Source organism: Aspergillus sydowii (genome assembly GCF_001890705.1).
Source record: "Aspergillus sydowii CBS 593.65 unplaced genomic scaffold ASPSYscaffold_1, whole genome shotgun sequence".
NCBI lineage: Eukaryota > Fungi > Ascomycota > Eurotiomycetes > Eurotiales > Aspergillaceae > Aspergillus > Aspergillus sydowii.
In genome coordinates this window covers 4764087-4777160 of record NW_024467859.1, presented here as the reverse complement: position 1 = coordinate 4777160, position 13074 = coordinate 4764087, and the positions used below count along the sequence as shown (strand labels likewise).

The window sequence follows — 13074 nt, the reverse complement described above, 5'->3', positions numbered from 1 at the left end:
AACTGGAACGGCCCTTGCATGCTCTAAAATGAGCCAAACCTACCTCTGCGCGCAGAGATCCACACTATAATGTTTACCATTAACGATCTAGAAAGCTTGGTGAACCTCAAGACCAGTGAAGTAAAATCCATGACAGGCTGTCTGGCCGCAAGTCTGATGCTCGTAGTCCCATATCACAAAAAATATTCAGGCTTCTTACCATATGCTGGCGCCCGGGTAGGCCGTTTTTTCAGGTCAACCCCATTTCCCCCTTTGACTGCTTATTGCAGCCCCTACCCACAGCTTTAGGCAGTGGCATTGCTGCCGGGCACTGTCGGGTCCCGAGGCCGCCGGGAGCTGCAGATCAGCACTGGGTCTCGGCAGGATCAGCTTTATAATTACCCAATGTAGCCATTCACCATGCCAAGACCTTTGTATAGATGGGCAGCCTGAAAGTTAATGACGGCCAGGGTCGTGGCTGAAATCCAATACTAGGGCAAAAATCTTATAAGACCAAGCAAGTTCGCCGTTCACTCGTTTCCTATCATAATCTATCAGCTCAGTTGCAATGCTTCTCTCAAGATTTCTCTTGCTCTTCGCCGGGGCGCAATCCGCCTTGGCTACGTGCAAATGTGTACGCTATAGCCTCAACAAAAGCAACACCCCAAGATCTAATAATAACTAAAACAGACCCCGACCGATACCTGCTGGCCATCATTATCGAAATGGAACAGCCTCAACGCCTCCGTACATGGCCAACTCGTTTTGAACACGCCCATCGCGAAGCCATGTTACCCAGGCCCCGGCCAAGATAAAGACCTCTGTCAGGACATTAGCCGTGAGTGGAACAATGCTTTGTTCCAGGAAAAATACCCAGTTGGATACACGTATCCTCTGGTTGACTCTTGTCCGCCCATTAATGCCTCGGTTCCTTCGTATGGTGTATGCGACTTGGGGAACTCGCCGGTCTATACTATCAATGCGACGAGGGCGGAAGATGTCGCCGCTGGTATCACGTTTGCGAAGAATAATAATGTGAGGCTTGTGATTAAAAATACCGGGCACGACGCTACGAGGAGGTTAGTCGATGATTTCCGGGTTGTCCATAGAGGCACACACGCTAACTATGTCGATATTGCGTAGATCGCAAGGATATGGCAGTCTGATGATTTGGATCAGGAACATCCGAAATGGCCTCCATTACCAAGACTATTACACCTCATCTGACGGCTTTTGCCAGTCCAACTGGACCGACAGTGCGATTACCGTTGGTGGCGGATATATCTGGCGAGACGTGTACGCGTTTGCAGCGAAGCATGGTCGGATTGTCGTTGGCGGTGATGATCGCGTGCGTCTACCTACACCCTAGGTACCCCTTCGGCATATATTCTTTTGCTAACGCTATTGCAGACTGTCGGTTCGATAGGAGGGTATCTCCAAGGCGGTGGCCATGGGCCTGCAAGCCATGCCTTCGGTCTAGCAACAGACCAAGTCCTCGAGTACCAAGTCGTGCTTGCATCCGGCGAGATTATTACAGCAAATGCGTGTCAGAATACGGATTTATTTACCGCTCTGCGCGGCGGAGGGGGAGGGACATTCGGCGTTGTCGTGTCTGCGACGATTAAGGCATACCAGACGCGCTCGGTTCTCGTGCACCAGGCGGAGATTGTTCCCCTAGAATCAGGTGATGACGGCGCCAATTCCCTTCTGAATGTGACTGCAGAGCTCCTAGCGAGGTTTCCTACCCTCCTGGATGCTGGGTTTGCGGGATATGTCAAGTTGGTGCAAAGTGGCGAACAGCGGGTTTATCAGCACTTCTTCGTGAATCTGCTCGAAAGCAATACGTCTGCTGCGGTCCAACAAGCTAAACAGATGATGCAGAAGCAGGTTGTCGATGATCTGCTGCTTCCATTAAATGGCACTTCCATGTTCGCTAAATCGAGCTTCCAGTTCGTTCCCACGTTCGGGGAGTACACGTCAGGCGTTGGGAGTAAGCAGGATGTGGCAGGGCCAGGACTTATGATGGCATTTCGATTTTTTGATAAGAAGTCTTTGCATGACCAACAGGAAAGTCTTCTCGATATGTTTCATACCATGTTCTCGCAGGATGTTACAGGAGTACTTCCCTTGGCGTCAATGTTTGACATTGGTTTTATTGGAGGTGGGAAGGTCCTCGAATCAGTGCCACATACCTCTGTCAATCCAGCATGGCGAAGGACGTATGGCCTTGCGAGATACATTGATATTTGGCCGGATAATGCGGACCTCAGCGAAATCCAGCAGATCAACGATGGCGTTACCTTCAAGAAACTGGATGCCATGAAGGCGTTGACACCAGGAATGGGAGCCTACCTCAATGAGGCTGATGGAGATAACCCAGAATGGAGAGAGGATTGGTTTGGCGGCAAGTACAACTGGCTCAAGTCTGTTAAGGACAAATATGATCCAGAGGGAGTGTTCTGGTGTTGGCGATGCGTTGGGAGTGAGAGATGGGAAGAGGTGAAGGGTGGGACAGTGTACGGGCCGCTATGCAAAGTGTAGTGGGAGTCCGTCACGGCTGGTGGAAGATTGAATCGTAAAATTAATTTCGGTTATATTTGGGAAACTTTCAGATATTCTGGTAGCGTAGGAAGAGCTGGGGCGGTTTGCAGTAAAAAGCAGCCGGATGGGTAACCTTGAAAAATGAGGAAGAATTCGGCTTCTGTCCCGTCGTTGAGGATGACATTTATATATTGATACCTGTTAGTGCTCACTACTCAAGGGCTTGAGCCCAACGACAGGCTCATTGCATAAGTCTCGTTGCATAAGTTACAAAGATGGGACTGGGGGATAAGAGCTATCAAAATAACCATTCAACCATAAAAACCCACTAGCGGGATTAGGCTGCCTTTCTATTACATTATATGCCAACAAGCGCGAGTATAATCTAGGTAGCGAGAGGTACCCAAAGATATATAATTAGTTAATATGCAACTAGATCAAATGTAGAACATTTCTAGCAGCTTCCTAGCAGACAATCGCCTCTCTTTTATAGCATGCACTATGATAGATGTTGTATCTGACCAGGCGAGACCGTATCAGTCAACCCTAAAAGGCCTGGCCGCTATGCGGAATTCCCAATCGGGAAGATAAGTCCCCGGAATATCACGTGCAGGATGTGGGGTGTCTCTCCACATCCCCAACGAGCCACAAGCTACAACAGTCCAGCAACATCTTCGACAACCTTAGCAGGTCGATACCATGCGAGATGAAATCTGTACAGACGCGTACTTGTAATACCTGCAATAAGACCTTCTCGAAAGCAGAGCATTTGACGCGCCATCTCCGCAGCCACACCAAGGAGAGGCCCTATGAATGCTCTGTCTGTGGGAGGCTCTACTCCCGAAGGTAAGCACTCTTCGCCATCATCTATCAGGGAATCGCTCATTTGATAAGTGATGTACTCCGGCGTCACGAAAAGAGCCATCAAAATGGCTCGCCCCCATCTCAGGAAAATCCCGAAGGCGAGACAACAGTCCTCACGCCATTGTCTCCAGAAATTTCTCACCCAATGCCAGGCCTTCGTCGCTCTTCCTTTGTGACAGCCCCGTCTCCTCAGGTGCCAGAAATACAAGGGAATCATGATTCTAATTTACAGCCAGTCAATGGGATGAACCTCCACGACCCCATCCTCCAGGCTGATTCGAGTTCCTGGTTTCTAGGCGCAAATTTTGATGTGGATGCATTGGACTTTTCGCTTACTTCGGCAATATCTGAGTGGGCTCAGATTCCACCTATGCCATCAATGTCAAATTTCGGTGACCAGGGTGCGCTCTATACTCCAACACCTACGTTTCCTAGAGCTATACCGGCGGGGGTTGGGAGTTCCCCGTCAGATAGCGTGAAGAAAAAATGGTTTACTCGTTTATCTGCGTCGAGGAATGCGGGTCCAGATGGTCCAGATACCAATAACCGCAGTGGATTGTTTGGTCAAGGGAATATTGTCGCAGATGAATCTTACCGCGCCGACCTGTCACAAAGACTCAAACCGCGAATGCATGACGAAGCCCTACCGTCGTCCGAACAGTTGAACCTGTTTGCGAAACTCTACTTTAGCCGATCTCACCCGCTGTTCCCCGTTGTCCATGCTCCATCATTTAAACCAACCCTCGAAAATTCCCTACTGTTTATATCAATTTGTTCCGTTGGAAGTCTGTTTGTCGGGTCATCATATGCTCTTGCACAGGGCGTCCAGCTCTATGAAAGGCTCAACAAAGCCATTCTGGCCTCGTGGGAATCTGTCTTAGCTCACAGCTGCTCTGATGCACTTTCTATGGTCCAGGCGGGCATACTCGGTCAAACATACGCCGTCCTATCTGGCCGTCCTAAGGACCTTGTGCTAGCAGACGTCTTGCATGGTACGGTTATGGCATGGGCCCGCGAATCTAACAAGAATGCACTGCCAAGCCCGATCCGCGGAGACGACATGACCTGGAATGGAGCCGATGTGGACCAGCAATGGAGTCGATGGATTGATCGTGAACAGCGAAGACGAGTAGAGATTGCGCTGAACATACATGACGCGGAACTTGCCAGCTTGTTACACCACGAGCCTATTCGCAAACACCGGCTCTCGCAATATCCCTATCTCGCATCCGATGCCCTGTTCATGGCACCGACCGCATCTAGTTGGGCTCAGCAGTACAAACAATCTTCGGACCACTCCGCTTCTCCAGGGCTTTACGAAGACCCTTTACAGGACGCTGGTGGGGATTCCAAATTTGGGGCCTATGGAGTTCTCGAGAGTATCCACGCATTTGTGATCGAAGCTCGCCGTTCAAACTCATTTAATGAGCATGAGTCCAAACGACTATCAAATTTGCTAATGCGCTGGTGGAGGAGGTACAGCGTCCAATTTGTCGAGGACGAAGATGAAGACCCTTTCAGTTTGCCTGTCCTATGGCATTCAGTCTACATGGTCATTTATGCCGACATGGAACTACTGGAAAGGGCTAGCGGTCGTGATGGTCAGCCTGCTGCTACCACAGCACATTCTCTGGTCCGCCATTGGGCAAACTCGCTAGACGCGAGTAAATGCTTAGTTCACGCATTGCTCGTTCAGCGCTACCTAGAGAGAATGCGAGTTTCATCAGAACCAGCAATTCATGTACCCCGTACCCTGTTCCATGCCGCTCTTTCGTGGCTCTGTTTTACTCGAATTGGAGGCCAACAAGCGATCAACTTGAAGGCATTCGATGCGCCAGAAATCCAACTACTGGGCAGTGATACAGCTCTTCACGAAGCACAGGGTCAAGCATTTGGTGACTCCACATTCGCAGACGTTAACCACCTACATCGACTTATTGACCTTCTAAATCGGGTCGGGCGCTGGGCTATTTCGTCTTCGTTTTCATCTGTCCTGTGCGCAGCCATAGAAGAGTCGGATGTATAGATCCTGAACCCCGATGGCAATGCGATTCAGATTACGACAGCATTGAAGTAAACATTTCCTGGAATTTACTGCCAAATCTTGTTACCTCTCGGCGCAACCACTCATTAAGCCCGTTAAGCCGGTAAAGCGTTCGGGTTTCCAAACCCTGGTGACGATCCACCCCACCGTTGTCGACGCGATGCGGCGGGGTGTCTGGCGGGGTGTGGGGAAGGCATTGTACAACCGAAATCTCGCGATATATGATTTGTTGCCAAAGACTGCCGACCATTCCAATGATTTACGACGTACTGGAGTGTCCTCTAGATTATTTCCAGTATAATTGGCCTGCAAACTTCAATACCAACGTTCGCTCCTTGTCCGAGAGGGGCACGGCCAGGCATCCTGAGATACACCCCGCATGATCCATGATTTTGTCAACTCCAGGCGGATTTTCACTCTCACCAAATGATTCCCCATGCCGGCTAAGAGTACTTCGCGGGGTTTCTCCAGAATTGTGCACTCGCTAATCACCAAGCTACGCGTCGTGGTGGGAAACAAGACCCTATAAAGTGGCGCCTTTCTTCATTTCGCACCTTTCCTACATCTTCAAACGACGCTACAACCATGCCTGTTTTTACTGAACAAGGATCGTCATGGCGCGATCTCAGGGTCCTCCCATCATTAGCACCTGCTATCCCCCGGCTGACACCCGCGTTTAACCCCCCGGACGATGGCTACGAGCGGTTTGAAGTGGTAATTATCGGGGTAAGACTTGAAGGATTATGCGATCAGAAACTATGCTAACTACCGTAGGCGGGACCTGCGGGCCTTATGCTACAGCTCCTCCTTGCTCGATATGGGTTGACTGACCAGTCATTGCTCTGCGTCGATTCAAAGCCCAGCACCCTGAAATCAGGCCAGGCAGACGGCGTCCAACCTCGGACATTAGAGGTATTCAAAACACTAGGTATCTCTGATGAGATTGAAAATGAAGCGTGCCAGATGTGGGAGTTTGCCTTTTGGAACGCCTCCGAGGATCCCAAGAAAGTGATTGAGCGGCGATCTGTTGTCCCTGAAGTCATCCCACCAGCCCGCTTTCCTTACGAGGCAACTATTCACCAGGGTAGAGTGGAACGAATTATGGAAACCGATCTTCTCCGGTACTCCCAGAGAGGGGTTGTCAGAAACACCAAGCTTGTCTCTTTAGTGATGGATGAGCGCAACGACCCTGAATTCCCGGTGGTGGCAACTGTGGAAACGGATGGTGTGGCGCGAGTCATCCGCACAAAACACCTAGTAGGCGCGGATGGCGCACACTCCGTTGTCCGCCAATCTGTCGGGCTGAAATTGGAAGGGCAATCGCTCGACCACATCTGGGGCGTTATGGATTTGGTAGTTGACACCAACTTCCCTGATATCCGCAGACGCTGTGCTATTCATTCTCCCGCCGGCTCCGTCATGATCATTCCCCGAGAACGTATCTGTACCGGAGAATACATTACTCGTCTGTATGTGCAGGTTCCGGGCTTAGAAGACTCGGAGAATACAGACGGCGACGCGGACCTCAAAAAGGATGCGAAGATGAAACGCAGCAAAGTCACACTAGAAGGGATCCTTAGGCAGGTCCAAGACGCATTTCAGCCATATTATATACGACCGAAAAGAGAGGACGCTGTTGACTGGTGGGCCGCGTACCAGATTGGTCAACGTGTGTGCCCTGAATTTATTGTGAAGGATTCCGCCGGTGTCGGTCGTGTGTTTATCGTGGGCGACGGTACGTTCTACCTTGGTTGCAACAGTAGGAAGCTTGACTGACAAAACAACAAGCCTGCCATACGCACAGTCCAAAGGTAAATAGAATGCCGCACATGGTGGCTATACATCACTAATCAGTGTATAGGCCGGTCAAGGAATGAATGTCTCAATGATGGACTCATACAACCTCGCTTGGAAGCTCGCCTACCACATCAACGGCTTAACTCCGGAATTACCAGATAAAACCCCGGATCTCCTTGATACATACCATACGGAACGGCACGCCAACGCGCAGCAATTAATCGACTTTGATAGAACATTCTCCAGCAGCTTCTCGGACCAGCTAGGTACAGCAGGCTCAAAGTCGGGGTTGTCCCACGCAGAATTCGTCAACATTTTCAATACCGGGAACGGATTCACCAGCGGCTGCGGGGTAGAGTATGCCGAAAGCCTTGCTGTGGAGAGGAGACAATCTGCCAACGTAGAGCCTCCTGTCCGCGGAGACGACTTCTTATCTGGAATATTGCGGCCCGGAAGGCGGTTGCTTAACGTTAAGATGAAGCGGTTTGCGGATGGTAGTCATCGAGATATCCAGGATGGTAAGTACTCTCCTCATTTCCCTGTCTCCACCACTACTAATCAGGGTATACAGAGCTAGAATCCACGGGTCGCTTCCGGATCCTCTCGCTTGTCTCCCACGATCTACTAGAGGCCCAAGGCGTTTCTGCAACTACCCTGAAGGCAGTGAGTGCGCTCTCGCAGCGTTTTCCTGCGACTTTGATTGAACAAATCATCGTACACCCACGCTTAGCCGGAGAGTTAACCTGGGAAACCATCCCACCTTGCGTGAAAGAGGAGGCTGAAATGTCGCTATACAGCGGGTATGAGCTGGACGATGCATACCAGATCTATGGAGTTGATCCTGAGAAGGGTGCACTTGTCGTCGTGCGGCCGGATGGATACGTTGGTGTTGTTGCGCACTTGGACGATGTGGATCGTGTCGATGCATATCTTAGCCGGTTGATTGTTGGGACAGTTTAGGCATTTTGGACCTTTTTCGCTTATAGCACTGCTTTACATACTACAATTTTTTCTGAATCACCTATGTCACCACTTTCGGAAGTTTTATCTCTTTATGAATTTTGAACGATTGTCTTATGTCGGAAGACCCATACCCAGAGACATCGGCTACAGCAGGGCTTGTTAATTTGTTTTGGTGCGTCAGCGACGAGAGGCCGCTTAAACCAGCTGACTTGTTTCTATATAGAGCTTTGTGCCACAATATGTACAAATTACGTTCAGTGCGTATACCTTGTACTGTTAACAGCTGAGAGCAATGCATAACTCAGCCGCATTATTGTGCTGCCTGCCCATGCATTAATATAAATTGCCTACACCGTAAAATGTCAGTAGATGCTCAGCCACAACTGCCCCACTGTATCTGCTCCATAAAGATGCGCTTACCAAGTGAAGTTAAGGCGGCTGCCTAGTCCTTTAAGCAGTGTGGCTGGGTTCAGTGCCAGGCTGCCACGTACAATGGCACCGGAGGAGTGAAATGTCCGCAAAATGGACCAAGCCAACCAGTAGGATTGCTGTATGCCATAGGGCTCCTGTAGCTGCCCATTCCGTATGCGTTAGCGAGTCTGGAACAATTGAATGGACGTACGACCGGAGGAGTTGGGCTGTGCTGGAGGGATGGCGGGGCAGCGGGCGTCGAATGAGATCAACACCACGAGCTGAGCCGACTCTCATCTCCTTCCACGTTCCCCTCATCTCCGAGCGATCTCCCTCCGGTTTTATTTTCATCATCATCTTTAAGAGGGCCCTGTCCCTCCTCTGACATTTTCATTCTACTCCTCCCTCCCCTCCCCTCTTTTGTCGCTGCACACCGATCGCCATGTCCCACAACCAAGACCACCTGGCTTACGGCCAGTACCACGGCCAAGACTCTGACCGTGCTGGTACTGGAGACAGCGCAAGGAGTCTCGTCGGCGACACATTCAGCATGCTAAAGAACAAATACAAAGCACACCAGGGATCCCACCCATCAGGTCCCGCGCCCGGAAACCAGAACCAGCCGCCATCGCAGAGCTACAACCCCAGCGGATACGGCGTGAGTCGTGCTCCAGGCACATTATCTAATGTTATCAAACTAGCTGTGAGCAAAGCAATTGACTGAAATCCCAGAGCCAAACCAACCCAAATCCCGGATACAACCCGGGCCCGACCCAAGGTTCAGGCAACCAGGGGAAACCACCAAAGCAGGATAAAATGTCCGGATTGCTCGGCAAGTTCCAAGGCGTCATTGCAGACTATGGTGGTGAATACGCTCAGAAGATTGGAACCGCTATCGATCCCCAGGGGTATGCAGAGTACGGAGCTAAACCGCAGGCCCAGTCGCAGCACAGATTTGGCAGTTTTGCCCCCGACCGTCAGGGCAACGATGTACAGTGGTACGTCGATGGATGCTCGTATTTCTACGCTGTCTCCAAGGCGCTGGAGTCAGCCAGAGAGTCCATTTGGATTTTGGACTGTAGGCAACCGTGACGGGGTCTTTTGTGAGGGGATACTGACAATGCGTAGGGTGGCTATCGCCAGAATTGTACCTTAGACGGCCCCCGTCGAAGAACGAGCAATACCGACTGGATAGATTGCTGCATGCTGCCGCGCAAAGAGGCGCGAAGGTCAACATTATCGTATACAAGGAGGTCACTCAGGCGTTGACTCGTATGTCCACCCAGCCGCACTCGCGAATGTGTACTGACGGCAGTCTAGTTTCCTCACACCACACAAAACACCACCTAGAGAACCTTCACCCCAACATCGCTGTATTCCGCCACCCCGACCACCTCCCAGACCGTCAAGGTCTGGCAGCTCAAATAACCTCTTCTCTTCAAAACCTATCTCTGGACGCCCTGAAGCTTGGCCAGATGTCCTCCGACGCCATCCAGGGCATCTACGGTATCCACGAGGACATGATCCTCTACTGGGCCCACCACGAGAAACTCTGTATCGTCGACGGCCGAGTCGCTTTCATGGGCGGACTAGACATGTGCTACGGACGCTGGGACACCCACCAGCACTCCATCGCCGACGTCCACGAAAACCCCGCCGACAACGTTTTCCACGGCCAGGACTACAACAACGCCCGCGTCCTGGACTTCACCGACGTTGCGCATCCCGACCAGAACAAGCTCGATCGAACCCAGACTTCGCGCATGGGCTGGTCCGATGTCGCCGTGAGCTTCCATGGCCCAGCCGTAGAGGACATTCGTCGCATGTTTGTCGAGCGTTGGAACTTCCTGTATGATAGCAAGTATAAGTCCCGCAATGATGCTCGATTCGGCAGGCTTGCGCTTTACGGGCGTCCGAACTCTTCTGGGCCACCTCAGACACAGCAGGGCGCTCAACAGCAGGCGCCTTACCATCCTGGTCAACCCCAAACTACACAGCAGCAGGCGGGTGGCGCGGCTGCTGCCCAAACGCCTCAGCCTAGCTGGTCGCAGCAGCAGACATACCAGCCTGGCCAAACCCAAACTGGCCAGCATCAGATCGGTGGCGCTGCTCAAGCTACTCAGCCGAGTTGGTCTCAACAGCAGACCTCTTACCAGCCTGGTCAACAACAGCAGCCGGGTCAGCAGACATACCAGCCCGATCAAAGCCAACATAGCAGCACCCAGGCCACCGCACAATCGAACCAGCCAGCTTGGTCTCAACAGCAACCTCAATACCAGCCATACCAACCTAGCCAGCAGTCACACCCTGGCACTCCCCAGCCTGCGGCTACATCCACCCAGCCCAGCTGGTCTCAGCAACAAACTGTCTACCAGCCTGGGCAGAACCAACAGACCCAGCACCAGCATGGAAGTGACACCCAAACTACTGCTCAATACCAAGCCTACCAACCCGGTCAGCAGTCCCACCCTGGTACCCCACAGCCTACCGCCCCATCACCGCAGCCAACCTGGTCCCAGCAGCAGCCTGCATACCAATCCAGTCAGCACTCGTACTCTCCAGCCCCTCAGGGCGTCAGTGAGCTAGGACCTTCGAGCCCCCAGCCAAGCTGGAATCAACAACAGAGCTCGTACCAGCAGCAGTCGCACTCGAGCACTCCACAGTCTGCTGCCCAGTCACCTTACACCGGCCAATCCTTCCCACCGCCTCCCCCTGGACCACCACCAACTCAGAGCTCGAACCAAAGCCAAGCGGCGCCCTACTTCCCGCCGCCTCCTTCGCAATCTACCCAGGACGTCTCGTATTCAGGATCGAGGGGCGTTTCGGATTATGAGGTGGGAGACCGCGAGAGAGGACCTGGCGGCAAGCCAGGCTCCGGATCCGTGTCTGGCTTCGTACCCAAGCGCTTCCGTGAAAACTTCGATTCGCTTCGCGGTGAGCTGGCTGGTCAGATTCATCAATACCAGGACCGCTTCGCCGCGGGTAGCCTAGGACGACCGCAGCAGCGCGGAAACATGTCCTGCCAGATTCTGCGTAGCTGTGGAAAATGGAGCAATGGCACTCCAACTGAGCACTCGATCCAGGATGCATATGCAGAGATCATCAAGCACAGTGAACACTTCGTCTATATCGAGAATCAGTTCTTCATCACAGCAACAGGCGATAAACAGAAGCCAGTCAAGAACCAGATCGGTGCTGCTATCGTTGAACGTATTCTCCGTGCCGCCCGCGCAGGCCAGAAGTACAAGATTATCGTCGTCATCCCCACCGTGCCCTGCTTCGCCGGCGATCTGGCAGACCAAGCGGCCCTTGGAACTCGCGCAATCATGGAGTTCCAATACAACTCGATTAACCGCGGGGGCAACAGCATCATGGAGCTGATTGCCAAGGAGGGATACAACCCCATGGAGTACATCCGATTCTACAACCTTCGGAACTATGACCGCATCAAGTATACTGCTCCCCAAGGTGCTCCACAAGGTGCGCCTCATGGAGCTCAAGGATTCGGATCCAGCCATCGCCCTGCCTTTGACACCTCAGCCGCATACCAATCATACGGAGCCGCCCCTGCAGTAGGTCCTAAATCCGGGTCTGGGCAGCTGGACACCGTGAGCTCGTGCTACATGCTCAACGGGCCAGACCTGCGTAGCCTCCCTTGGGACGGACCCAGCGAAGCGGAGATCAACGCCTTCGTGACGGAAGAACTATACGTGCACTCCAAGGTAAGACCTGTCCAGACTAACAGACAATGCCCTCGCTTTTTCATTTCCATTCCCAAGCTTGTCGATTAACAATCTAACAACCGAACAGGTCATGATCGCCGACGACCGCATCGTCATCTGCGGATCAGCCAACATTAACGACCGCTCACAGGTCGGCGACCACGACTCAGAAATCGCCGTCATCATCGAAGACCCAACCGCTGTTCCATCGAAGATGAACGGGCAGCCCTGGCCAGCCAGCCGTTTCGCGTCGTCTCTCCGCCGCCACCTCACCCGGAAGCATCTCGGCCTACTCCCGCCCCAGAACTACGAACAGCCCGAAGACGACCGCTTCGACTTCGACTCCCCCGAGAGCCAGATCGTCGCGGATCCCTTGGCAGACACCTTCCACAGCATCTGGAACACCCGCGCGCACACGAACACCGGCGTCTACCGAGAGGTCTTCCACTCTGTTCCCGATGACACGGTGCGGAACTGGAGCACGTATAAGGAGTTCTACGGATATTATTTCAAGAACGCGGATAAGCAGGCCTTTGGTGAGGAGATGGATGGGCCGCCGGCAGCGTACAAGTACGGCCATGTGGTTTCGGAGAAATTCCCAGGCCCCGAGGGCGTGGCGCGAGTCAAGGAGCTGCTCAGTCAGGTGAAGGGAACACTGGTGGAGATGCCGTTGATGTTCCTTTGTGAGGAGGACGTGGCTGAATCGGGGTTGACGCTTAACGATCTGACAGAACCGCTGTACACCTGAACCTA

At 52.5% G+C, this 13074-nt stretch overlaps 4 protein-coding genes across 4 annotated transcripts; all 4 read left to right on the top strand.

Moving 5' to 3' along the window:
* Nucleotides 1-547: 547 nt before the first annotated feature.
* Nucleotides 548-2716, top strand: ASPSYDRAFT_75526 (uncharacterized protein; the record flags this gene model as incomplete). The annotated part of the gene is made up of 4 exons (XM_040850801.1): nt 548-613; nt 670-1058; nt 1123-1327; nt 1390-2716. The coding sequence occupies 4 exons, from the start codon at nt 548-550 to the stop codon at nt 2518-2520; spliced, it is 1791 nt and encodes a 596-aa protein (XP_040708902.1). The 3' UTR covers nt 2521-2716.
* A 912-nt stretch (nt 2717-3628) lies between these two features.
* On the top strand, nt 3629-5410 carry ASPSYDRAFT_142692 (uncharacterized protein; the record flags this gene model as incomplete). Its single annotated transcript, XM_040841266.1, has 1 exon — nt 3629-5410. One exon carries the CDS (start codon nt 3629-3631, stop codon nt 5408-5410), a length of 1782 nt encoding a protein of 593 aa, XP_040708901.1.
* A 603-nt stretch (nt 5411-6013) lies between these two features.
* Nucleotides 6014-8185, top strand: ASPSYDRAFT_54456 (uncharacterized protein; the record flags this gene model as incomplete). Its single annotated transcript, XM_040848854.1, has 5 exons — nt 6014-6154; nt 6203-7163; nt 7217-7239; nt 7290-7743; nt 7797-8185. The coding sequence occupies 5 exons, from the start codon at nt 6014-6016 to the stop codon at nt 8183-8185; spliced, it is 1968 nt and encodes a 655-aa protein (XP_040708900.1).
* Nucleotides 8186-9041: 856 nt separating this feature from the next.
* Nucleotides 9042-13069, top strand: pld2 (putative phospholipase D (PLD); the record flags this gene model as incomplete). The annotated part of the gene is made up of 5 exons (XM_040851462.1): nt 9042-9257; nt 9332-9677; nt 9728-9871; nt 9920-12321; nt 12410-13069. 5 exons carry the CDS (start codon nt 9042-9044, stop codon nt 13067-13069), a joined length of 3768 nt encoding a protein of 1255 aa, XP_040708899.1.
* Between the last annotated feature and the right edge of the window lie 5 nt (nt 13070-13074).